The sequence below is a fragment of the Rhinoraja longicauda genome, chromosome 39 (genome assembly GCF_053455715.1).
Source record: "Rhinoraja longicauda isolate Sanriku21f chromosome 39, sRhiLon1.1, whole genome shotgun sequence".
Lineage (NCBI taxonomy): Eukaryota > Metazoa > Chordata > Chondrichthyes > Rajiformes > Arhynchobatidae > Rhinoraja > Rhinoraja longicauda.
In genome coordinates this window covers 7,651,628-7,678,125 of record NC_135991.1, presented here as the reverse complement: position 1 = coordinate 7,678,125, position 26,498 = coordinate 7,651,628, and the positions used below count along the sequence as shown (strand labels likewise).

The 26,498-nt window shown below is 52.7% G+C and overlaps 1 protein-coding gene across 1 annotated transcript in view; it reads left to right on the top strand.

Annotated features, from left to right (window-relative positions):
- Positions 1 to 26,498, top strand: part of LOC144611180 (E3 ubiquitin-protein ligase HUWE1-like) — a 42,041-nt gene that overhangs the window by 11,342 nt on the left and 4,201 nt on the right. The window contains exons 9-17 of the mRNA XM_078430233.1: positions 1,218 to 1,400; positions 3,830 to 4,002; positions 5,768 to 5,904; positions 9,200 to 9,275; positions 15,109 to 15,207; positions 20,688 to 20,815; positions 23,277 to 23,442; positions 24,551 to 24,779; positions 25,968 to 26,146. Of these exons, the coding sequence (XP_078286359.1) occupies positions 1,218 to 1,400; positions 3,830 to 4,002; positions 5,768 to 5,904; positions 9,200 to 9,275; positions 15,109 to 15,207; positions 20,688 to 20,815; positions 23,277 to 23,442; positions 24,551 to 24,779; positions 25,968 to 26,146 (1,370 nt within the window). The remainder of the gene's footprint in view (positions 1 to 1,217; positions 1,401 to 3,829; positions 4,003 to 5,767; positions 5,905 to 9,199; positions 9,276 to 15,108; positions 15,208 to 20,687; positions 20,816 to 23,276; positions 23,443 to 24,550; positions 24,780 to 25,967; positions 26,147 to 26,498) is intronic.

Below are 26,498 nucleotides of genomic sequence, written 5' to 3'. Positions count from 1 at the left end.
CATGCAGGTACAGCAGGCAGTGAAGAAAGCCAATGGCATGTTGGCCTTCATGACAAGAGGAGTTGAGTATAGGAGCAAAGAGGTCCTTCTGCAGTTGTACAGGGCCCTAGTGAGACCGCACTAGTGAGGCAGTGCAGCGTAGGTTCACCAGCTTAATCCCCAGGATGGCGGGACTGTCGTATGAGGAAAGATTGGGTCGACTGGGCTTGTATTCGCTGGAGTTTAGAAGGACGAGAGGGGATCTTATCGAAACGTATAAGATTATTAAGGGGTTGGACACGTTAGAGGCAGGAAACATGTTCTCAATGTTGGGGGAGTCCAGAACAAGGGGCCACAGTTTAAGAATAAGGGGTCGGCCATTTAGAACTGAGATGAGGAAAAACTTTTTCAGTCTGAGAGTTGTGAATCTGTGGAATTCTCTGCCTCAGAAGGCAGCGGAGGTCAATTCTCTGAATGCATTCAAGAGAGAGCTGGATAGAGCTCTTAAGGATAGCGGAGTCAGGGGGTATGGGGAGAAGGCAGGAACGGGGTACTGATTGAGAATGATCAGCCATGATCACATTGAATGGCGGTGCTGGCTCGAATGGCCTCCTCCTGCACCTATTGTCTATTGAGGCAGTGCAGCGTAGGTTCACCAGGTTAATCCCCGGGATGGCGGGACTGTCATATGAGGAAAGATTGGAAAGACTGGGCTTGTATACACTGGAATTTAGAAGGATGAGAGGGGATCTTATCGAAACGTATAAGATTATTAAGGGTATAAACGTAAAATTATTAACGTATAAGATTATTAAGGGGTTGGACACGTTAGCAGCAGGAAACATGTTCTCTCTGTTAAGGGTAGCGGAGTCAGGGGGTATGGGGAGAAGGCAGGAACGGGGTACTGATTGAGAACGATCAGCCATGATCACATTGAATGACGGTGCTGGCTCGAAGGGCCGAATGGCCTCCTCCTGCACCTATTGTCTTTTGTCTATAACAACAGACAATAGGTGCAGGAGCAGGCCACTCGACCCAATAGACAATAGGTGCAGGAGGAGGCCATTCGGCCCTTCGAGCCGGCACACACAGTCCCGTCCCCACCGGTACCGTACCCCAGTGTTACACAGCAAAACGTTTCCGATTTTTTTTGTCCGCCTCACGCAAGCGCTATTATCTTTGCCTCTTTATTGTTTTTGACCGCACTCACATGCCTCTTCCCGCTGGCCTTTCTCTAGGTTGCAGGCTGTGATGTTCATTATCAGCACCATCATGGAGTCGTGCCCGTCCACCTCGAGCTTCTACAGTAGCAACGCGGTCAAGGCCCAGCACAACGGCATGAACAACATCATCCGCCTCTTCCTCAAGAAGGGCCTGGTGAACGACTTGGCCAGGGTGCCGCACAGCCTCGACCTGTCCAGGTAATAGACAACAGGTGCAGGAGGAGGCCATTCGGCCCTTCGAGCCTGTACGCACCGCCGTTCAATGTGGATCACGGCTGATCATTCTCAATCATTCCTGCCTTCTCCCCATACCCCCTGACTCCGCTATCCTTAAGAGCTCTATCTAGCTCTCTCTTGAATGCATACAGAGAATTGGCCTCCCTGAGGCAGAGAATTCCACAGATTCACAACTCTCTGACTGAAAAAGTTTTTCCTCATCTCCGTTCTAAATGGCCGATCCCTTATTCTTAAACTGTGTGTGGCCCCTTGTTCTGGACTCCCCCAACATTGGGAACATGTTTCCTGCTTCTAACGTGTCCAACCCCTTAATAATCTTATATGTTTCGATAAGATCCCCTCTCATCCTTCCAAACTCCAGTGTATACAAGCCCAGTCGCTCCAGTCTTTCAACATATGACAGTCCCGCCATTCCGGGAATTAACCTAGTAAACCTACGCTGCACGCCCTCAATAGCAAGAATATCCTTCCTCAAATTTGGAGACCAAAACTGCACACAGTACTCCAGGTGCGGTCTCACTAGGGCCCTGTACAACTGCAGAAGGACCTCTTTGCTCCTATACTCAACTCCTCTTGTTATGAAGGCCAACATGCCATTGGCTTTCTTCACTGCCTGCTGTACCTGCATGCTTCCTTTCAGTGACTGATGCACTAGGACACCCAGATCACGTTGTACGTCCCCTGTTCCTAACTTGACACCATTCAGATAATACTCTGCCTTCCTGCTCTTACCACCAAAGTGGACAACCTCGCACTTATCCACATTAAACTGCATCTGCCATGCATCCGCCCACTCACACAACCTGTCCAAGTCACCCTGCAACCTCATAGCATCTTCCTCACAGCTCACACTGCCACCCAGCTTTGTATCATCTGCACATTTGCTAATGGCACTTTTAACGTCATCTGTGAGGGGCAGGGGTGGCAGCGAAGACAGGCACCAAACGCTGGAGTCACTCAGCGGGTCAGGCAGCATCTCTGGAGAGAAGGTGTGGGTGACGTCTCGGGTCAAGGCCCTTCTTCAGACCCGAAACGTCACCCATCCTTTCTCTCCAGAGATGCTGCCTGCCCCGCTGAGTTACTCCAGTATTTTGTGTCTGTCTTCGAGGTAAAGTAGTGCCCCGTCTTGTGTTGGGACAACAGAGCTATCTGTGTGTGCGTGTGCCAGTATGTGTGTGTGTGTGTGCGTGTCAGTCCGTGTGTGTGCGTGTCTATGTGTGTGCGTGTCAGTCTGTGTGTGTGACAATAGACAATAGGTGCAGGAGTAGGCCATTCAGCCCTTCGAGCCAGTACCGCCATTCAATGCGATCATGGCTGATCACTCTCAATCAGTACCCCGTTCCTGCCTTCTCCCCATACCCCCTCACTCCGCTATCCTTAAGAGCTCTATCCAGCTCTCTCTTGAAAGCATCCAACGAACTGGCCTCCACTGTCTTCTGAGGCAGAGAATTCCACACCTTCACCACTCTCTGACTGAAAAAGTTCTTCCTCATCTCCGTTCTAAATGGCCTACCCCTTATTCTTAAACTGTGGCCCCTTGTTCTGGACTCCCCCAACATTGGGAACATGTTTCCTGCCTCTAATGTGTCCAATCCCCTAATTATCTTATATGTTTCAATAAGATCCCCCCTCATCCTTGTGTGTCTGTGTGCGTGTCTATGTGTGTGCGTGTCAGTCTGTGTGTGCCTGTGTGTGTGCGTGCGTGTCTCTGTGTGTGTGTGTGCGCGTGTGTGTGTGTGTCTGCACGTGTATGAAACGCACACCTCCAGATTCAGGGACTGTTTCTTCCCGGCTGTTATCAGGCAACTGAACCGTCCTACCTAATCCAGAGAGCAGTGCTGAACTACTATCTACCTCTTTGGAGACCCTATCCTTGATCGGACTCCTATACTCAAATCCTCTTGCTATGAATGCTAACATACCATTCGCTTTCTTCACTGCCTGCTGCACCTGCATGCCTACTTTCAATGACTGGTGCACCACGACACCCAGGTCACGTTGCATCTCCCCTTTTCCTAATCGGCCACCATTCAGGTAATAGTCTGCTTTCCTGTTCTTGCCGCCAAAGTGGATAACCTCACATTTATCCACATTATACTGCATCTGCCATGCATTTGCCCACTCGCCTAATCTATCCAAGTCACCTTGCAGCCTCCTAGCATCCTCCTCGCAGCTAACACTGCCCCCCAGCTTCGTGTCATCCGCAAACGTAGAGATGTACAAGCCCCAGTCTTTCTTCGTATGAAAGTCCTGCCATCCCAGGAATCAATCTGGTGAACCTTCTCTGCACTCCCTCTACGGCAAGAATGTCTTTCCTCAGTTTGGGAGGCCAAAACTGTACGCAACATCTTGAACCGAGAGTCAAGCTGAATGGATTTATTCTGTTGCAGCCCCAACATGGCGAACACGGTCAATGCGGCCTTGAAGCCGCTGGAAACGCTGTCCCGCATTGTCAACCAGCCGAGCAGCCTCTTCAGCAGCAAGAACGCGTCGAACAAGAACAAATCGGAGCAGGACACCAACATCACCAGCAGCGATACCAACGGCAACCAGCCAGAGGCCGGTGAGTGGAGCCTCGTTCACCACAGTCGGACACAGAACGCCGGGGGAACTCAGCGGGTCAGGCAGCATCTGTGGAGAGAAGGAATGGGCGATGTTTCACAGAGTGCAGGAGTAACTCAGCGGGTCAGGCAGCATCTGTGGGGAACGTGGATAGGTGACGTTTCACAGAGTGCTGGAGTAACTCAGCGGGTCAGGCAGCATCTGTGGAGAGAAGGAATGGGCGACGTTTCACAGAGTGCCGGAGTAACTCAGCGGGTCGGGCAGCATCTGTGGAGGGAAGGAATGGGTGACGTTTCACAGAGTGCTGGTGTAACTCAGCGGGTCAGGCAGCATCTGTGGAGAACATGGATAGTTCACGTTTCACAGAGTGCCGGAGTAACTCAGCGGGTCAGGCAGCATCTCTGGAGAGCGGGTGGAATTCTCTGCCTCAGAAGGCAGTGGAGGCCAAATCTCTGAATGCATTCAAGAGAGAGCCGGATAGAGCTCTTAAGGATAGCGGAGTCAGGGGGTATGGGGAGAAGGCAGGAACGGGGTACTGATTGAGAATGATCAGCCATGATCACATTGAATGGCGGTGCGTACAGGCTCGAAGGGCCGAATGGCCTCCTCCTGCACCTATTGTCTATTGTCTAAGAAATGGGTGACGTTTCACAGAGTGCCGGAGTAACTCAGCGGGTCAGGCAACATCTCTAGAGAGAAGGAATGGGTGACGTTTCACAGAGTGCTGGAGTAACTCAGCGGGTCAGGCAGCATCTCTTGAGAGAAGGAATGGGCGACCTTTCGGGTCGAGACCCTTCTTCAGGTTGAGAGTCGGGAGAGGGAGACGAGAGGTATAGATGGTCATGAGATTGATCCCTGGGATGGCGGGACTGTCATATGAGGAAAGATTGAAAAGACTGGGCTTGTATTCCCTGGAGTTTAGAAGGATGAGAGGGGATCTTATAGAGACGTATAAAATTATAAAAGGACTGGACAAGCTAGATGCAGGAAAAATGTTCCCGATGTTGGGCGAATCCAGAACCAGGGGCCACACAGTCCAAGAATAAAGGGGAGGCCATTTAAAACGGAGGTGAGAAGGAACTTTTTCACCCAGAGGGTTGTGAATCTGTGGGATTCTCTGCCACAGAGGGCAGTGGAGGCCAAATCACTGGATGGATTTAAGAGAGAGTTAGATAGAGCTCTAGGGGCTAGTGAAATCAAGGGATATGGGGAGAAGGCAGGCACAGGTTACTGATTGTGGATGATCAGCCATGATCGCAATGAATGGCGGTGCTGGCTCGAAGGGCCGAATGGCCTCCTTCTGCACCTGTTCAGGTTGGTTAAGGCGGACTGAGCGAAGGTGTTGAGTTAAACGATCGCCGAGCCTGCGTTTGGTTTCGCCGATGTAGAGAAGTTGCCATCTAGAGCAGCGGATGCAATAGATGAGGTTGGAGGAGGTGCAGGTGAACCTCTGTCTCACCTGGAAAGACTGTTTGGGTCCTTTGATGGAGTTGAGGGGGGAGGTAAAGGGACAGGTGTTGCATCTCGTGCGGTTGCAGGGGAAAGTTGCCGGGGAGGGGGCGGTTTGGGTCGGAAGGGACCAGGGAGTTACGGAGGGAACGGTTGACAATTGAGGAGAAAGGTCGGAGTGGGAGGGGGGAGTTGAAGTGCTGAGCCACTGGGAGATCAGGTTGGGCAAGGCGGACTGAGCGAAGGTGTTTGGCGAAACGCCTAATCAATGTTCGCACCGCTGCGTTGTAAGACTTGTGTCTTTGTTTCCCGCGCAGGTGAGACGGGAGAGGCAGAAGCACACGAAGATCACGCGCCCACTGGAGTCGGTGACAATGATATGGACGGCGAGCCCGATGCCGATACGGTGGTGATAACCGGGCAGTCGGAAGTGCTGAATGCCCAGGAGATGCAGGTATCTGCCCAGCTTGGTATCATCGTCAATTGGCACTAGCGTGTTTAGAAACTCCGCGCGGAAACAGGCCCTTCGGCCCACCGAGTCCGCGCCGACCAGCGATCCCCGCACACCAACAATATCCTACACACACACACACACACACACACACCAAAGCCAATTAACCTACAAACCCGCACCTCTTTGGAGTATGGGAGGAAACCGAAGATCTCGGAGCAACCCCACGCAGGTCACGGGGAGAACGTACAGGCAGCGCCCGTAGTCAGGATCGAACCCGGGTCTCCGGCGCTGTGAGGCAGACGTTGTAGCTTTGGAGATACAGCGCGGAAACAGGCCCTTCGGCCCACCGAGTCCGCGCCGACCAGCGGTCCCCGCTCACCAACACTATCCTACGCACGCACACACACACACACACACACACACACACACACACACACGCACCAAGCCAATTAACCTACAAACCCTCACGTCTTTGGAGTGTGGGAGGAAACCGAAGATCTCGGAGGAATCCCACGCAGGTCACGGGGAGAACGTACAAACTCCGTACAGACGGCGCCCGTAGTCAGGATCGAACCCGGGTCTCCGGCGCTGTGAGGCAGCAGTTGTAGCTTTGGAGATACAGCGCGGAAACAGGCCCTTCGGCCCACCGTGTCCGCGCCGACCAGCGATCCCCGCACACTAACGTGTGGGATATGTGTGTGGGATAGTGTTAATGTGCGGGGATCGCTGGGCGGCGCGGACTCGGTGGGCCGAAGGGCCTGTTTCTGTGCTGTATCTGTGCGTCTGTACGTGTACACGCCCAAGTCTTAGTAGATAAACTAAACAGAGTGATGCAGAGGGTAAGCAGGCCATTCGGCCCAACTCACCCATACTGGCCAACATGCCCCATCTACACTAGTCTTTACACCTGGCCACGTTTGGTCCATGTCCCTCCAAACCTGTCCTATCCATGTGCCCGTCTCACTGGGACAGTCCCAGTCTCAATCACCTCCTGTGCGTTGTTCAGTGCAAGGATGAGCAAATCCTAGCGAACTTTTCTTCGGTCGGGCATGTAGAGTTTCCGCGTTTTTTAAATCCATTTTCCTCGCTATTTCCGCGTATTTCGCTTTGCCAACATCGCGCTTACCAACGGAGAAATCGGATCGGGAAAAAAACGATGTGTAGACTTGTAATGAACGCTAGGTTCCACTAGAGGTCGCTAGGGGTTCAGCGAGAAATTCAACCCACCGCGCTCCCTGGAAGTCTCCCCGAAAATGTGGCCCCCGGGCTGGGCAAGGCAGCCAATCTCGACCTCATCGGGACTTCCACGGCCGATCGGCGGGTTGAATTTGCAACCTGTAGGCCGGGGTCTCTAGAACTCCAGTCCAGCACATCTATCCCCATCGTCAAGCGAGTTTCGTGGCCGGCTGGATAAACCAGCAAAGCTCTGGAACCAAGAGTGCCAGAAAATGGAACTTGTAATGAGTAAATATTACATTTAAGTGCAAGATTATAGAACTAAATTAATTAAGATGGGGGGGGGGGGGGGGGTTAAAATATAAAACACAGCAGAAAAGCCAATTACCACCTTTATGGGCTGATTATCAATTAATGTGCGGATTTACTTCAAAATGTTATTAGTGCACAGACATTCACATTATTTTGTAGTGTCTTTTTTTACTTTGAAATACACAAAAAGAGGCTTGAAACTGGTAATTTTGTGTGTAAATTTTCCCAATTTTTTGAGCCTCACGCAAGTGCTTGGCTCATTTCCTCTTGTTTTTACCTCACTCACATGTCTGTAGGGTAAGGAATATAATTTAGAGTTGTCGTCTCGATAGACAATAGGTGCAGGAGTAGGCCGTTCGTCCCTTCAAGCCAGCACCGCCATTCAATGTGATCATGGCTGATCATTCTCAATCAGTACCCCGCTCCTGCCTTCTCCCCGTACCCCCTGACTCCGCTATCCTTTGGAGCTCTATCTAACTCTCTCTTGAATGCATTCAGAGAATTGGCCTTTGAATTCTCTGCCACAGAAGGCAGTGGAGGCCGAATCACTGGATGGATTTAAGAGAGAGTTAGATGGAGGCAGTGAATCCCACAGATTCACAACTCTCTGACTGAAAAGGTTTTTCCTCATCTCCGTTCAAAATGGCCGACCCCTTATTCTTAAACTGTGGCCCCTTGTTCTGGACTCCCCCAACATTGGGAACATGTTTCCTGTCTCCAACGTGTCCAACCCCTGAATGATCTTCTATGTTTCGATAAGATCCCCCCTCAGTCTTCTAAATTCCAGCGAGTATAAGCCTAGTCTATCCAGTCTTTCTTCATATGAAAGTCCTGCCATCCCAGGGATCAATCTGGTGAACCTTCTCTGTACTCCCTCTAAGGCTAGAATGGCAATAGGTGCAGGAGTAGGCCGTTCGGCCCTTCGAGCCTGTACGCGCCGCCATTCAATGTGATCATGGCTGATCATTCTCAATCAGTACCCCGTTCCTGCCTTCTCCCCATACCCCCTGACTCCGCTATCCTTAAGAGCTCTATCTAGCTCTCTCTTGAATGCATTCAGAGAATTGGCCTCCTGAGGCAGTGAATTCCACAGATTCACAACTCTCCGACTGAAAAAGTTTTTCCTCATCTCCGTTCAAAATGGCCGACCCCTTATTCTTAAACTGTGTGTGGCCCCTGGTTCTGGACTCCCCCAATGTTGGGATCATGTTTCCTGCCTCCAACGTGTCCAACCCCTGAATGATCTTATATGTTTCGACAAGATGGCGCAACGGTAGAGTTGCTGCTTTACAGCGAATGCAGCGCCGGAGACTCAGGTTCGATCCTGACTACGGGTGCTGTACTGTAAGGAGTTTGTACGTTCTCCCCGTGACCTGCGTGGGTTTTCTCCGAGATCTTCGGTTTCCTCCCACACTCCAAAGACGTACAGGTATGTAGGTAGGTTAATTTGATTGGGTAAATGTAAAAATTGTCCCTAGTGTGTGTAGGATAGTGTTAATGTGCGGGGATCGCTGGGCGGCACGGACTTGGTGGGCCGAAAAGGCCTGTTTCTGCGCTGTATATGAAATATGAAAATAAGATCCCCTCTCATCCTTCTAAATTCCTGTGTATTCAAGACTCCAAGAAATGGCCGACCCCTTATTCTTAAACTGTGCGTGGCCCCTGGTTCTGGACTCCCCCAATGTTGGGAACGTGTTTCCTGCCTCCAACGTGTCCAACCCCTGAATGATCTTATACGCTTCGATAAGATCCCCTCTCGTCCTTCTAAATTCCAGTGTATTCAAGACTCCGTCTCCTGTGGTTTCAGGTTGAGAACGAGCTGGAGGACCTCATCGATGAGCTGTTAGAGAGGGATGTGGATGCAGTAAGCAGCACTATCATCGGTAAGCTTCACTATGTGCGCACAGCCTCCGGTTTAGTCTGTACAAGCTTCCCATCTCTGTAATCTACTCTCTATCCTGTCCGTATCTGATGTTGGCAGATGTACACAGCATTGATGTGCAGAGGAATCTAGTGGCCCACGTTCATAGCTCCTTGAAGGTTTCAACACAAGGATTTAGTTTAGCTCAGCCAAAACGTTATGACCGCTGACAGGCGAAGTGAATAACATTGGTTATCTTGTTACAATGGCACCTGTCAAGGGGTGGGATATATTAGGCTGCAAGCGAACAGTCAGTTGTTGACGTGTTGGAGAAATGGGCAGGAGTAAAGACCCGAGCGACTTTGACAAGGGCCAAATTGTTCTGGCCAGACGACTGGGTCAGAGCATCTCTGAAACGGCAAGGCTTGTGGGGTGCTCCCGGTCAGCAGTGGTGAGTACCGACCGACAGTGGTCCGAGGAGGGACAAACCACAAACCGGCGACAGGCAGGGTGTTGGGCGCCCAAGACTCATCGATGCACGAGGGCAACGAAGGCTATCCCGTCTGGTCCGAGCCGACAGAAGGTCGACTGTGGCACAAGTCACAAGAAATGTTAATGGTGGTCACGGGAGGAATGTGTCACAATACACAGTGCATCGCACCCTGCTGCGTATGGGGCTGCACACGGAGGACCAACAGCATATTAGGCAGGTGGGCGTAATGTTTCGGCTGATCGATGTATTGTCTCGTGTACCGAGGTACAGTGAAAAGCTTTTGTCATGTGCTAACCAGCCAGCAGAAAGTCAATTCATGATTACAATCGAGCCGTCCACAGTGTACAGATATGGGATAAGGGAATAACGTTTAGTGCAAAATAAAGACCGATCAAAGATAGTCCGAGGTAGATAGTAGTTCAGCACTGCTCTCTGGTTGTGGTAGGATGGTTCAGTTGCCTGATAACAGCCGGGAAGAAACTGCCCCTGAATCTGGAGGTGTGCGTCTCCACACTTCTGTACCTCTTGCCCGATGAGAGAGAGAGGAGAAGAGGGATTGACCGGGGTGAGACTGGTCCTTGATTCTGCTGCTGGCCTTGCCGAGGCAGCGTGAGGTGTTAGACGGAGTCAATGGAAGGGAGACTCAAAATGCTGGAGTAACTCAGCGGGTCAGGCAGCATCTCTGGAGAGATGGAATGGGTGGCGTTTCGGGTCGAGACCCTTCTTCAGTGGAAGGGAGGTTTGGTTGTGTGATGGTCTGGGCTGTGTCCACAGTTCTCTGCGGATTCTTGCGGTCTCGGATGGAGCTGTTCCCAAACCAAGTTGATCAGAGTGGTGAGGAAGGCGTGTGGTTTGCTTGCCTTCGTCCGTCGCGGCTTGGAGTATAAGAGTCAGGAAGTTTTGGGCGGTCACGCAGTGGTAGAGTTGCCGCCTTACAGCGAATGCAGCGCCGGAGAGCCGGGTTCCATCCCGACTACGGGTGCCATCTGTACGGAGTTTGCACGTTCTCCCCGTGACCTGCGTGGCTTTTCTCCGGGATCTCCGGTTTATAGACAACAGACAATAAACAATAGGTGCAGGAGTAGGCCATTCGGCCCTTCGAGCCTGTACGCACCGTCATCCAATGTGATCATGGCTGATCATTCTCAATCAGTACCCCGTTCCTGCCTTCTCCCCGTACCCCCTGACTCCGCTATCCTTAAGAGCTCTATCTTGCTCTCTCTTGAATGCATTCAGAGAATTGGCCTCCACTGCCTTCTGAGGCAGAGAATTCCACAGATTCACAACTCTCAGACTGAAAAGGTTTTTCCTCATCCCAGTTCTAAATGGCCTTCCCCTTATTCTTAAACTGTGGCCCCTGGTTCTGGACTCCCCCAACACTGGGAACATGTTTCCTGCCTCTAACGTGTCCAACCCCTTAATAATCTTATATCATCATATCATATATATACAGCCACGTTTCGATAAGATCTCCTCTCATCCTTCTAAATTCCAGTGTATACAAGCTCTTATTCTTAAACTGTGGCCCCTTGTTCTGGACTCCCCCAACACTGGGAACATGTTTCCTGCCTCTAACGTGTCCAACCCCTTAATAATCTTATACGTTTCGATAAGATTTCCTCTCATCCTTCTAAATTTCAGTGTGTACAAGCCTAATCGCTCCAGTCTTTCAACATACGACAGTCCCGCCATTCCGGGAATTAACTTGGTGAACCTACGCTGCACGCCCTCAATAGCAATCCTTCTAAATTCCAGTGTATACAAGCCTCCCGCACTCCAAAGACGTGCAGGTTTGTAGGTTAATTGGTTTGGTAAATGTAAAAATTGTCCCTAGTGGGTGTAGGATAGTGTTAGTGTGCAGGGATCGCTGGTCGGCGCGGACCCGGTGGGCCGAAAGGGCCTGTTTCCGCGCTGTATCTCTAAACTAAAGTTAGGGTGCAATTTTACAGAAATTTAGTGTAGGCCGCATTTGGAATAACGGGTGCAGTTCTGGTCGGCCCATTACAGGGAAGATATGGAGGGGGTGTAGAAGGAAGGGGTGACGTTTCGGGTCGAGACCCTTCTTCAGACTGAGAGTCAGGGGAAAGGGAAACGACAGATACAGACGGTGATGTAGAGAGATAAAGAACAATGAATGAAAGATATGTAAAAAAGTAACGATGATAAAGGAAACAGGTCTTTGTTAGCTGTTTGAGGGTGAGAACGAGAAGCTTCTGCAGTTGTACAGGGCCCTGGTGAGACCACATCTGGAACATTGTGTACAGTTTTGGTCCCCTAATTTGAGGAAGGACGTCCTTGTAATTGAGGCAGTGCAGCGTAGGTTCACGAGATTGATCCCTGGGATGGCGGGACTGTCATATGAGGAAAGATTGAAAAGACTAGGCTTGTATTCACTGGAGTTTAGAAGGATGAGAGGGGATCTTATAGAAACATATAAAATTATAAAAGGACTGGACAAGCTGGATGCAGGAAACATGTTCCCAATGTTGGACGAGTCCAGAACCAGGGGCCACACACAGTCTAAGAATAAAGGGGAGGCCATTTAAAACTGAGGTGAGAAGGAACTTTTCCACCCAGAGAGTTGTGAATTTGTGGGATTCTCTGCCACAGAGGGCAGTGGAGGCCAAATCACTGGATGGGTTTAAGAGAGAGCTAGATAGAGCTCTAGGGGCTAGTGGAATCAAGGGATATGGGGAGAAGGCAGGCACGGGTTACTGATTGTGGATGATCAGCCATGATCACAATGAATGCCGGTATTTTTATTTCACAAAATGCTGGAGTAACTCAGCAGGTCAGGCAGCTGAATGTATGGCGGTGCTGGCTTGAAGGGCCGAATGGCCTCCTCCTGCACCTGTTTTCTATGTTTCACAGCTGGTGTGACTTGCGTGGGGGAGGGAAAGAGAGAGAGAGGGGTTGCCGGGGTTATTTGAAGTTAGAGAAGTCAATGTTCATACCGCTGGGGTGAAATATGAGGTGCTGTTCCTCCAATTTGCGCCTTTAGCCTCACTCTGACAATGGAGGAGGCCCAGGACAGAAAGGTCAGTGTGGGAGTGGGAGCTGAAGTGCTGAGCCACCGGGAGATCAGGTAGGTTGAGACGGACTGAGCGGAGGTGTTGAGCGAAACCATCGCTTGGTCTCGCCGATGCAGAGAAGTTGACACCTGGAACAGCGGATACAGTCGATGTACGTTCTTGTGCTTGCTATGGATCCAACGCAGATCGGTTTCGCTTGGAGTTGTGTTTGGCACAGATATTGTGGGCCGAAGGACCCGTGCTGTTCTATGTAATGCCGGGACTCTTTCTGGGTGGGTGGGTAAATGTTTGCTCGTTCCTTAAGGCAGGGGTTGCTTTCCGGATTTCCGGGGCGATGGTTTTTTTTACCGGCTTTGCGGGGCGACGCGAGACTGCTAATCGACCGGCGCTGATACACCGAGCAATGAATGCGAGCAAGCCTGTGTGTTGGGAGGGAGGGGGGGGAGCTGTGCGAATAATTTTAATCTTTCCTCCCTTTGCCTGCCTGTTCCTCTTCAGTTGCCGATCCCCCCGACTCTCGCGAGAACTCCGCTCGGAGTAATGTTTGCCCTCCTCGTTTGCTTTAGCTGCCCGTACATTCCCTCCCTTGACCACCCCCTCCCCTCCTCTTCGTCTCCCCCACGCACGCACGCACGCCCGATCGCCACGCCCGAAACTCGCGCTCTCGTCTGGCCCGGTCAATCACGGTGGATCTTGTCACCTCTACCTCTAACCAAACGAAAATGAGACTCCACTTGCCTCTCCCCCTCCGAATCAAAGCTCGATGTTCGATGGCCACACTGACTGTAGTTCAAAGTGCTAACAAACTAATCTGGTTGGGCCTTATCCCACCCCCCACCCCCCCCCCCCCCACCAAAGAAAGACCGTCAAAACGATCGTGGGAATGGGAAAAATCCCAGTTTGGATACAGATAGATGGACCAGGATTGACACAAAATGCTGGAGAAACTCGGCAGGTCGGGCAGCATCTCTGGAGAGAAGGAATGGGTGACGTTTCGGGTCGAAAGCAAGTGTGCAGGTGCAGCAGGCAGTAAAGAAAGCGAATGGTATGTTAGCATTCATAGCAAGAGGATTCGAGTATAGGAGCAGGGAGGTTCTGCTGCAGTTGTACAGGGCATTGGTGAGACCGCACCTGGAGTATTGCGTACAGTTTTGGTCTCCTAATTTGAGGAAAGACATTCTAGCCTTAGAGGGAGTACAGAGAAGGTTCACCAGATTGATTCCTGGGATGGCAGGACTTTCATATGAAGAAAGACTGGATAGACTAGGCTTATACTAGCTGGAATTTAGAAGTCTGAGGGGGGATCTTATTGAAACATATAAAATTCTTAAGGGGTTGGACAGGCTGGATGCGGGAAGATTGTTCCTGATGTTGGGGAAGTCCAGAACAAGGGGTTTAAGGATAAGGGGGAAGTCTTTTAGGACCGAGATGAGAAAGTTTTTTTTCACACAGAGAGTGGTGAATCTGTGGAATTCTCTGCCACAGAAGGTAGTTGAGGCCAATTCATTGGCTATATTTAAGAGGGCGTTAGATGTGGCCCTTGTGGCTAAAAGGATCAGGGGGTATGGAGAGAAGGCAGGTACAGGTTACTGAGCTGGATGATCAGCCATGATCATATTGAATGGCAGTGCAGGCTCGAAGGGCCGAATGGCCTACTCCTGCACCTATTGTCTATGAGTCCCTCCTCTCGACTGCCGATCGGAAGCCAGGCATTCCCCACTCTTTACCGACTTTGTTCGGGAACAGGCCTCGAGAAACCCTAGAGGATTGTGGACCACCGCACGCAACCAAACCCTTCCTCTGACACGAAACGTCGCCCACTCCTTCTCTCCAGAGACGATCTCCACCCCTGCCGAGTTACTCCAGCATTTTGTTGCCCCCCTTCGATTTAAGCCAGCGATCTCCCAGTTCTCTCCTACACTTTGATCAGTAGGCCTAGATGTTACAGACCCTAAGGTGTAGTTCCTGGGGGTGACCACCAGGTGGCGTCGCCACCATTCAGTTGCGTACCTCAATGTCAACTGGGTGCTTCGGCCTTTTGTCGCAAGATGCCCTCAGTCGAGGCAGTACAGCACAGAAACAGGCCCTTCGGCCCTCAATACCTCGACTGCAGAGTACCTAATGATAAACGTCACAATGCCACGGCTCTGTCTTAAAAGTCCTTCAGAAGCCACGTGCGAATTCGGGATTCCCACCCAGAGGTCAAAGTTGTTGTCAGGAAAGGGCCGAGAGGACACGATGTGTTGCGGTGAAAATGTAGACATGCTCTGTCGAGAGGGTGCCCAGCACTCACCGTTTCTCTATTTTATTTCCTCCTTCTGGCTTTACAGCGTGCAGAAGTACTGATGATGAGGCCCAGGAGGATGTGTTGATGGATGAGGCCCCATCAAATCTCAGTCAGGCGCCCCCACTGCAAGCTAACCGAGAAGGTACAAAAAAAAAGGAGACGTCAAGGGAAAAGACCACACCAAAAAAACAAAACCAAAAAAAAAAACCACACCTCTCTCTATCACCATCAGTCTCAAGAAGTCAAAGATGGGAGGCGGGTGGTGGGGTGGGGAGGGGGAGAGGGGAGATATGAAAGGTTTTTGCGCGTGCGTGCGTGCGGCACGCTAGAAATGGGCACTGCACAAAGCACCGGGAGATGAAAGGGGTTTAGTGTCCGATCATCGCCCTTCCAGTTCACACCCTGTAGTAGTGCGATCTTGTCTAATCCCTCCTCCCCTCCTCCATCCCGACCAGTCTAATACCTCCCTTCCTCTCCTCCCTGGCAGTTTCATCCCTCTCTCTCGTAGTGGCTCCATCCATCCATTCTCACTCATCTTCTTTCGCCTGCTTCCACCTCTCGGCCTCCCCCACCCCCGTTCACTCCCCCTTTTATTCCAGCCAGCGGGCGACGCGGAAGGCGGATCCGAGGACGGGCCCCAGGGCACCCTGGGATGGAACCGGTCTGCTTTGGAAGTGGCGCTACCTCGACTCAACATCCTTGCCGTTCACACCTGCCTTCGAAAGCACGTTCGATTCTGCTGTTGGAAAAGAGTGGGGTCTCGGACTCCACGAAACTCTAAACTCCTCCAGCTTTCGAAGGACCCTGGACCCGAAACGTCGCCTCTGGCAGAAAAACCTTGCTCTAAAGGTCTCTTGGGAAATGTGACTTTGGAGATGCAAGCAACTGTGGGTGCTGAAATCTTGGCCAAATCACAAAGTGCTGGAGGTTTGGAAGGTCCTTGACCTGAAACGTCGACTCTGGCAGATAAAATCTTGCTCGAAAGGTCTCGGGAAACGTGACTTTGGAGATGCAAGCAACTGTAGGTGCTGAAATCTGGGCCAAATCACAAAGTGCTGGAGGATTGGAAGGTCCTTGACCTGAAACGTCGACTCTGGCAGATAAAATCATGTTCAAAAGGAAACTGCTTTGTTTAGTTTAGAGATGCAGCGAGCAAAACCGGCCCTTTCGGCCCACCGGGTCCGCGCCGACCAGCGATCCCCGCACACTAACACCAGGGACATTATTTTACCTTTACCAAGCCAATTAGCCTACAAACCTGTACGTCTTTGGAGTGTGGGAGGAAACCGAAGATCTCGGGGAAAACCCACGCAGGTCACGGGGAGAACGGACGAGCTACGTACAGACGGCGCCCGTAGTCGGGATGGAACCCGGGTCTCCGGCGCTGTGAGGCGGCAATTCGTGATCCGTGCCGAAACCAGGAACTGCAGATGCCGGTTTGACAAAGAAAAGACGCAAAGTGGCGGAGTAACTCAGCGGGTCAGGCAGCATCTGTGGAGAACATGGCTAGGTGACGTTTCATAGAGTGCTGGAGTAACTCAGCGGGTCAGGCAGCATCTGTGGAGAACATGGATAGGTGACGTTTTACAGAGTGCTGGAGTAACTCAGCGGGTCGGGCAACATCTGTGGAGGCCACGTTTTGGGTCGGGACCCTTCCTCAGCTGGTCAGGCCCATCAAGGCCCCGGGGATAATTTAACGAGCCGAAACGCCTACAGTGGAATGAATCGGCAAATGGCGATCGTGAATCCACCAGATTATTCCGGAAGTTTCTCTCGCTCTTCGAGCCAAGCACAAAGTGGGGGAGGAACTCACCGGGCCAGGCAGCACCCAGAGAGGGAGTGATAAGGTGACGGAGATAAGAAGATGTAGAATGATAAGCTATATTAGACAATAGGTGCAGGAGGAGGCCATTCGGCCCTTCGAGCCAGCACCGCCATTCAATGCGATCATGGCTGATCATCCACAATCAGTACCCCGTTCCTGCCTTTAACACTATCCTACACCCACTAGGGACAATTTTTACATTTACCAAGCCAGTTAACCGACAAACCTGCACGTCTTTGGAGTGTGGGAGGAAACCGAAGATCTCGGAGAAAACCCACGTAGGTCACGGGGAGAACTTGCAAACTCCGTACAGACGGCGCCCGTGGTCAGGATGGAACCCGGGTCTCCGGCGCTGCATGCGCTGTAAGGCAGCAACTCTACCGCTGCGCCAAATTTTAGTTTAGTTTAGAGATACAGCGCGGAAACAGGCCCTTCGGCCCACCGAGTCCGCGCCGACCAGCGATCCCGCTGAGTTACTCCAGCATTCTGTGTCTACTAGTTTAGTTTAGAGATACAGCGTGGAAACAGGCCCCTCGGCCTTCAGACGGTTGGTTCATTGGCTTGTATTATCACAGAGCGATCCTTTGGCCTCGTGAGACCGCATTGAAACAATCCCATCGTGGTCTCCTGGATTCCCATTGGATTCCACGCCCCGCCTGACAGCGGCCAATTGACCCATGAGAAGGAGTCCAACCTTGGTCACGGGAAGAACGTGGCAAACTCCACACGCAGTGTCCGACGTTCGGATCGAACCGGCTCACTGGAGCGTCGAAGCTGAGCCTCTTTGCTCGTTCAGAACACTTGGCCAAGACCGTACCCCAAGAAATTTAACACATGAACAGCATTCGGGCCTGTACTCGCTGGAGTTTAGAGGGATGAGCGGGGGACCTCATTGAATCGTGCAGAATAACGAAAAGCCTGGATAGATTGGATGTGGGGAGGATGTTTCCACTAGAGTATAGAGCACAGAAGTTGGGAGGTCACGTTGCAGTTGTGCAAGACATCGATGAGACCGCATTTAGAATATTGTGTTCAGTTCTGGGCACCGCGTTATGGGAAAGATGTCGTCAAGCTTGAAAGGGTTCAGAGAAGATTTACGAGGATGTTGCCAGGACTAGAGGGTGTGAGCTACAGGGAGAGGTTGAGTAGGCTGGGACTCTCTATTCCTTGGAGTGCAGGAGACTGAGGGGAGATCTTATAGAGGTGTAGAAAATCACGAGAGGAATAGATCGGGTAGATGCACAGGGTCTTTTACCCAGAGATGGGGAATCGAGGACCAGAGGACATAGGTTCAAGGTGAAGGGGAAAAGATTTAATAGGAATCCGAGGGGTAACTTTTCCACACAGAGGGTGGTGGGTGTACGGAACGAGCTGCTAGAGGAGATAGTTGAGGCTGGGACTATCCTGGGATGGCAGGACTTTCATATGAAGAAAGACTGGATAGACTGGGCTTGTACTCGCTGGAATTTAGAAGATTGAGGGGGGATCTTATAGAAACTTACAAAATTCTTAAGGGGTTGGACAGGCTAGATGCAGGAAGATTGTTCCCGATGTTGGGGAAGTCCAGAACAAGGGGTCACAGTTTAAGGATAAGGGAGAAGTCTTTTAGGACCGAGATGAGAAAGTTTTTTTTCACACAGAGAGTGGTGAGTCTGTGGAATTCTCTGCCACAGAGGGTAGTTGAGGCCAGTTCATTGGCTATATTTAAGAGGGAGTTAGATGTGGCCCTTGTGGCTAAAGGGATCAGGGGGTATGGAGAGAAGGCAGGTACGGGATACTGAGTTGGATGATCAGCCATGATCATATTGAATGGCGGTGCGTGCAGGCTCGAAGGGCCGAATGGCCTACTCCTGCACCTATTTTCTATGTTTCTACATGGATAGGCCAGGTTTGGAGGGATTTGGGCCAAACGCAGGCAGGTGGGACTAGTGTAGCTGGGACATTGTTGGCCGGTGTGGGCAAGTTGGGCCGAAGGGCCTGTTTCCACACTGTATCTCTCTAAGACTCTATGAGATGAGGAGGAATTTCTTTAGCCAGAGGGTGGCGAAACTGTGGAATTCATTGCCACAGACGGTGGTGGAGGCCAAGTCAGTGGGTATTTTTGATAGATCGTTGATTAACACGGGTGTCAGGGGTAATGGGGAGAGGGCCGGGAGAATGGAGAGGGGATAGGTAGATCGGCCACGATTGAATGGCGGAGTAGACTCGATGGGCCGAATGGCCTAATTCTACCTCTGTGATTTATGAACTTGTAAACTTCACACTTAAAGTGGAAATAGCGTCTGGCTTTTACCAAGCCGAGAAGGCAAACTGTGATCCCACGAGAGGTAAAAGATTGTATGGAGAATAGGGACAGCGAAAACACGGACTTTTTCACCGCGGGTAAGGCAATCACGAGCCAGAGGGGCATTGGTTTAGTTTAGAGAGCCAGCGTTGAGACAGGCCCTTCGGCCCACCGAGTCCACGCCGACCAGCGATCACCTGGTTCTATCCGACACACACTAACGGTCAACGTACCGAGGGCCAACTCACCGTGAAACCAGCACGGAGGACAAGGAGTCTGGGAGGAAACCGGAGGAAACCCACGCAGGTCACAGGGAAGAAGGTACAGCCAGGCGAACGTGGTCAGGATCGAACGCGGGTCTCAGGCTGGAACTAGAAACAGTTTTGATCGATTGTAAGAGACAGCTGGGAATCAGGCCCTTCGGCCCACCGTGCCCACCTTGACCGACAGTCATCCATTTTACCAGCTTGACGTGAATCCACGTTCACATCCACGCCCTACGCGCCAGAGAAGAGGGCCAGAGAAGAGTTTTGGTCTCCAAATTTGAGGACGGATATTCTTGCTGTTGAGGGCGTGCAGCGTAGGTTTACCAGGCTAATTCCCGGAATGGCAGGACTGTCATATGTTGAAAGACTGGAGTGACTAGGTTTGTATACACTGGAATTTATAAGGATGAGAATTGACCTTTCGGCAAATTGACCGACAAACACACACAGCATTTGGTCTCCAAATTTGAGGAAGGATATTCTTGCTATTGAGGGCGTGCAGCGTAGGTTTACCAGGCTAATTCCCGGAATGGCGGGACTGTCGTATGTTGAAAGGCTGGAGCGACTAGGCTTGCATACACTGGAATTTAGAAGGATGAGATTTGACCTTTGGGCAAATTGACCGACAAACACACACAGCATGCGCCCGGAGGTCAGGGTCGAACCGGGGTCTCCGGCGCTGTTTGGCGGCGGCTCGCCCAGCGCGAACGATCGCCTCCCTTCAATCTCTGTCGGGGGGGGCAGAAGCAAACTCTCGGAGAAACGGGAATAGCTCTCAAAATGGAGATCGATGGGCACGGGAGGCTGCTGAAGATTTTCGGGAGTACCGCCGAGCTTGGGCAGAGAGCTGGCGATCGACGCCATAAAGCTGGAGCAACTCGGGCAGGCGGCACCTCTGGAGCGAAGGAATCGTTGACGTTTCGCCTCGAGGCCTCCTGCGGACAAATATCCCCTTTCGATTCCTGTCATGTAATCCATTTGCTTTTTTTGTGGTATCTGTACAGTTGTCTCTGCATGTGCCATTATGTTGTCCGCTTTCCTCCATGATTAATCGTCTGGCAGAAACGCTTTTGAGGGGGTTTTCGAGCGCGTGCAGGAAAGGCCGTGAGCACGGGTCGGGGTTTGCTTGCTCGAGACCGGCCCTCGTGAGGCCCACTCGCTTCCGAGACCGGCCTGCTCGCCCTCCTCACGCCTGTTCTCTCCCCGCCCCCGCCCGCGCCCCCCCCCCCCCCCCCGCCTTTACCCAGATTCCATGAACATCCTGGACCCTGACGATGAGGAACACACACAAGAGGAGGACAGCAGCGGGAGCAACGAGGATGACGACGACAGTCAGGACGAGGACGAAGAGGAGGAGGAGGACGAAGATGACCAGGTAAGGACTCCATTAGGAAATCAGGCGCGTGGCAGACGCAGTAGAACACAGATAAATGTGAGGTGATCCACTTTGGCGGCAAAAACAAGGAGACAGATTATTATCTCAATGGTGTCAGGTTAGGTAAGGTGGACGAACAACGAGACCTGGGTGTCAATAGACAATAGTCAAGTCAAGTCAATTTTATTTGTATAGCACATTTAAAAACAACCCACGTTGACCAAAGTGCTGCACATCTGATTAGGGAAAGAAAAAAAAAAAGAAACATACAGTATGTAATAGGTGCAGGAGGAGGCCATTCGGCCCTTCGAGCCGGTACGCACCACCATTCAATGTGATCATGGCTGATCATTCTCAATCAGTACCCCGCTCCTGCCCTCTCTCCATACCCCCTGACTCCGCTATCCTTAAGAGCTCTATCTAGCTCTCTCTTGAATGTATTCAGAGAATTGGCCTCCACTGCCTTCTGAGGCAGAGAATTCCACACATTCACAACTCTCTGACTGAAAAAGTTTTTCCTCATCTCTGTTCTAAATGGCCGACCCCTTATTCTTAAACTGTGTGGCCCCTGGTTCTGGACTCCCCCAACATTGGGAACATGTTTCCTGCCTCTAACGTGTCCAACCCCTTAATAATCTTATACGTTTCGATAAGATCCCCTCTCATCCTTCTAAATTCCAGTGTATACAAACCTAGTCGTTCCAGTCTTTCAACATATGACAGTCCCGCCATTCCGTGAATTAACCTAGTAAACCTACGCTGCACGCCCCCAATAGCAAGAATATCCTTCCTCAAATTTGGAGACCAAAACTGCACACAGTACTCCAGGTGCGGTCTCACTAGGGCCCTGTACAACTGCAGAAGGACCTCTTTGCTCCTTTCAGGACCTTTCAGTGTCCTTGTACACCGGTCATTGAAAGTTGGCGTGCAGGTACAGCAGGCAGTGAAGAAAGCCGATGGAATTTGCGTTGCTGGCTCAAAGGGCCGAATGGCCTCCTCCTTCACCTATTGTCCATTGAATGTTGGCCTTCATAACAAGAGGAGTTGAGTATAGGAGCAAAGAGGTCCTTCTGCAGTTGTACAGGGCCCTAGTGAGACCGCACCTGGAGTACTGTGTGCAGTTTTGGTCTCCAAATTTGAGGAAGGACATTCTTGCTATTGATGCACCATTATCTGAATGGTGTCAAGTTAGGAACGGGGGACGTACAACGAGATCTGGGTGTCCTAGTGCATCGGTCACTGAAAGGAAGCATGCAGGTACAGCAGGCAGTGAAGAAAGCCAATGGAATGTTGGCCTTCATAACAAGAGGAGTTGAGTAGAGGAGCAAAGAGGTCCTTCTGCAGTTGTACAGGGCCCTAGTGAGACCGCACCTGGAGTACTGTGTGCTGTTTTGGTAAAGGCTCTGCCTTGACCTACTCACCAGTGCGGCAATGTGTGTTGTCCATGTCAGATCCTCTGTGATGTGGACTCCCAGGTATTTAAAGCTGCTCACCCTATCCACAGTGGACCCATTTAACTCCAGTGGCGTGTACAGCCTTGGATGTTGAGGCCTTCTAAAGTCCACAATCAGCTCCTTCGTTTTTGTGGCATAGAAACATAGAAAATGGGTGCAGGAGTAGGCCATTCGGCCCTTCGAGCCTGTACACACCGCCATTCAATATGATCATGGCTGATCATCCAACTCAGTATCCCGTACCTGCCTTCTCTCCATACCCCCTGATCCCTTTAGCCACAAGGGCCACATCTAACTCCCTCTTAAATATAGCCAATGAACTGGCCTCAACTACCTTCTGTGGCAGAGAATTCCACAGATTCACCACTCTCTTTGTGAAAAAAAACGTTCTCATCTCGGTCCTAAAAGACTTCCCCCTTATCCTTAAACTGTGACCCCTTGTTCTGGACTTCCCCAACATCGGGAACAATCTTCCCGCATCTAGCCTCTCCAACCCCTTAAGAATTTTTAGATGTTTCAATAAGATCCCCCCTCAGTCTTCTAAATTCCAGCGAGTATAAGCCGAGTCTATCCAGTCTTTCTTCATATGAAAGTCCTGCCATCCCAGGGATCAATCTGGTGAACCTTCTCTGTACTCCCTCTAAAGGCTAGAATGTCTTTCCTCAGATTAGGAGACCAAAACTGTACGCAATACTCCAGGTGCGGTCTCACCAAGGCCCTGTACATTCAGGAGGCATTCAAGAGGAGGCTGTTGTCCTGACACCAGAGTGCCAGTTCAGCCACCTCCTCCCGGTAGGCCTTGTCATCGTTGTCGGAGATCCGGCCCACCACCACCAGTGTCATCGGTTCGGGGTCACGGTGTCGGAGATGGACAAGTTCTTGACTAGAACGGGTGTCAAGGCAGGAGAACGGGATTCGGAGGCAGTGGCGGAGTGGACTCGACGGGCCGAATGGCCTAATTCTACCCCTGTGACCTGTGTGTGTGTGTGTTTGTGCGTGAGTTGCAGGATGACGAGGAAGGGGAGGAAGAGGAAGGCGATGAGGATGATGAGGACGAAGAGGGCTCAGAGATGGAGCTGGATGAAGACTACCCGGACATCGACGAGTCGCTGGTCCGCTTCGACCGGGAGGACGATCTGATCATCGAATTCGACAACATGTTCTCTACCGCAGGTAGGAAGCTCGGCTCCGGCCTGCTCCGCCACCCAGCCACCTCCATGATGGCCGCCAACTGTCCCGTATTAGCCAGTATTTTGGGCTAAATTTGTTTGTCCCGTACGGGACCGCCCTTGTCCTGTATTAGGCTCGCGGGGGGGGGGCTGTCTCGCTGTAGGCCCGGACAATGTAGGACCGGGGGCCACTGTAGGCCTGGACAGTGTAGGCCCGAACATTGTAGGCCCGAACATTGTAGGCCCGGACATTGTAGGCCCGGACAGTGTAGGCCCGGACATTGTAGGACTGGGTGCCAGTGTAGGCCCGGACACTGAAGGACCGGGTGCCAGTGTAGGCCCGACAGTATAGGCCCGGACAGTGTAGGCCCGGACGCTGTAGGCCCAGACAGTGTAGGCTCGGACGCTGTAGGCCCGACTAGTGTAGATGGGGCATGTTGGTCGGTGTGGGCAGGTGGGACTAGTGTAGATGGGGCATGTTGGGCGATGTGGGCGGGTGGGACTAGTGTAGATGGGGTATGTTGGTCGGTGTGGGCAGGTGGGACTAGTGTAGATGGGGCATGTTGGTCGGTGTGGGCAGGTGGGACTAGTGTAGATGGGGCATGTTGGGCAGTGTGGGCGGGTGGGACTAGTGTAGATGGGGTATGTTGGTCGGTGTGGGCGGGTGGGACTAGTGTAGATGGGGCATGTTGGTCGGTGTGGGCAGGTGGGACTAGTGTAGATGGGGCATGTTGGTCGGTGTGGGCGGGTGGGACTAGTGTAGATGGGGCATGTTGGTCGGTGTGGGCGGGTGGGACTAATGTAGATGGGGGCGTGTGGGCGGGTGGGACTAGTGTAGATGGGGCATGTTGGCCGGTGTGGGCACGTGGGGCCGAATGGCCTGTTTCCACACTGTATCACTCTATGACTGCCGTTCATCTTTAGCGTTGAAGATGAAAGACTCAGACGCACGCGATGGTGGGGCCTGATCCTGACCTGTTGTCTCTCCACTCCCCTCTCCTCTCCCCTCCCCTCTCCCCTTCCCTCTTCCCCCTCCCCTCTCTCTCCTCCCCTCACCTCCCCTCTCTCCTCTCCGCTCCTCTCACTCCTCTCTCCTCCCCTCTCTCCCCCAGCGGATATCCCGCCTGCCCCGGGCAACATCCCAGCCACGCACCCTCTGATGGTGCGCCACGCGGACCACAGCGCCCTGACGCTGGGCACGGGCTCGTCCACCACGCGGCTGACGCAGGGCATCGGGCGCAGCCAGCGCGCCATCCGCCCGTTCGCCGCCAACACGGGCCACACCATCCACGTTCACTACCCTGGCAACCGGCAGCCCAACCCCCCGCTCATCCTGCAGAGGTAACGCCACAGCGACCAGGCCCAGGGCAAGGTGGCCGGCACGCACGCACGCACAACGTTGCACGCACACACGCATCCTCACGCACACATGCATCCTCACACGCATCATCATGCGCACACACCAACCAACACGCGCGCACACGCATCGTCACATGGACACACGCATCATTACGCGCCCGCACACGCATCCTCACACGCATCACCATGCGCACACACGAATCACCACGCATCCTCACGCGTGCACACGCATCATCGTGCGCTCACACGCACACACGTGCATCGTCACACGCATCATCAAGCGCACACGTGAATCATCATGCCCACACACGCGTCCTCACACGCACACATGCATCCTCGCGCTTGCACACGCATCCTCGCGCGCACACGCATCATCACACGCACACGCATCCTCACACGCACACATACATCCTCATGCACACATACATCCTCGAGCTTGCACACGCATCATCACGCGCACGCACGCATCCTCGCGCTTGCACACGCAAAGTCGCACGCCTACACAAGTATTATCCTCGTGGCCAGTGTGCGCTCACTCACATGCCCCCGTGCAAATGCCCTCACGCACAATCAAGCGTGCGCACACATGCACGCACTTCCTCGCACGCTCACACACACGCGCAGGAGAACTTGGCGCCACGCACACCACGCCTGCAAGAATGCACCTCTGAATGGAAGCACCTCCTCGCACGCGCACACTGCATGCACACTCATCCTCGCACGCTCAGTGACGCTCCCTCCGCACCGTCTCACACTCACGCGCACCTTCACGCGCACACTTACTTTCTCTCTTTCTCACACGCTCACGCAAGCGCACATACACACACACGCGCGCGCTTAACGCTACGCGCACACACGCACAAACCCCCGGTGTGCACACCCACCTCCCGCACGCCCACACCCGCGTGTGTGCAAGGCTCCCAGCACTTCCGCACGCACGCACACAAACGCACACGCCCATCCTTGCACGGGCTCGCTCTTGGTCAAACGCTGACCCTCGGGCGTGCGCACACTTGAACACGCGGACGCACGCTCGCACCCTTGCACGCGAGAGGCTCTTCGTGGGCGGGCAGGGGGAGCTACCCTCTGCGGTGATCGGGGGAATCATTGGCGGCGGTTTCGGCGGTGAGCGGGCATTGCCTGACGCCCCCTCTCTGTCTCTGCCCGTAGGTTGCTGGGCCCGTCAGCAGCGGCCGACATCCTACAGCTGAGCAGCAGCTTGCCGCTGCAGAGTCGTGGCCGCGCCCGCCTGCTCGTGGGCAACGACGACGTGCACATCATCGCCCGCTCCGACGACGATCTGCTCGACGACTTCTTCCACGACCAGACTGCCAGCACCAGCCAAGCAGGTACATGCCCCCTGCCCACAGGCATCTCGCTGGCCCCCTCTCCCCGACACAGGACCAGCTGCCCACAGGCATCTCGCTGGCCCCCTCTCCCTGACACAGGACCAGCTGCCCACGGGCATCTCGCTGGCCCCCTCTCCCTGACACAGGACCAGCTGCCCACGGGCATCTCGCTCGCCCCCCCTCTCCCTGATGCCCGTCTCTCTACACAGAGATGCAGCGCAGAAACAGGCCCTTCCTGCCCCTGCTAGCCAGCAGCCTGCCAAACGTTGCGGAAACAGGCCCTTTGGCCCACCTAGTCCATGCTAGCCACCAATCAGCCATGGTCAAGTAGCACGGAGACAGGCCCTTCAGC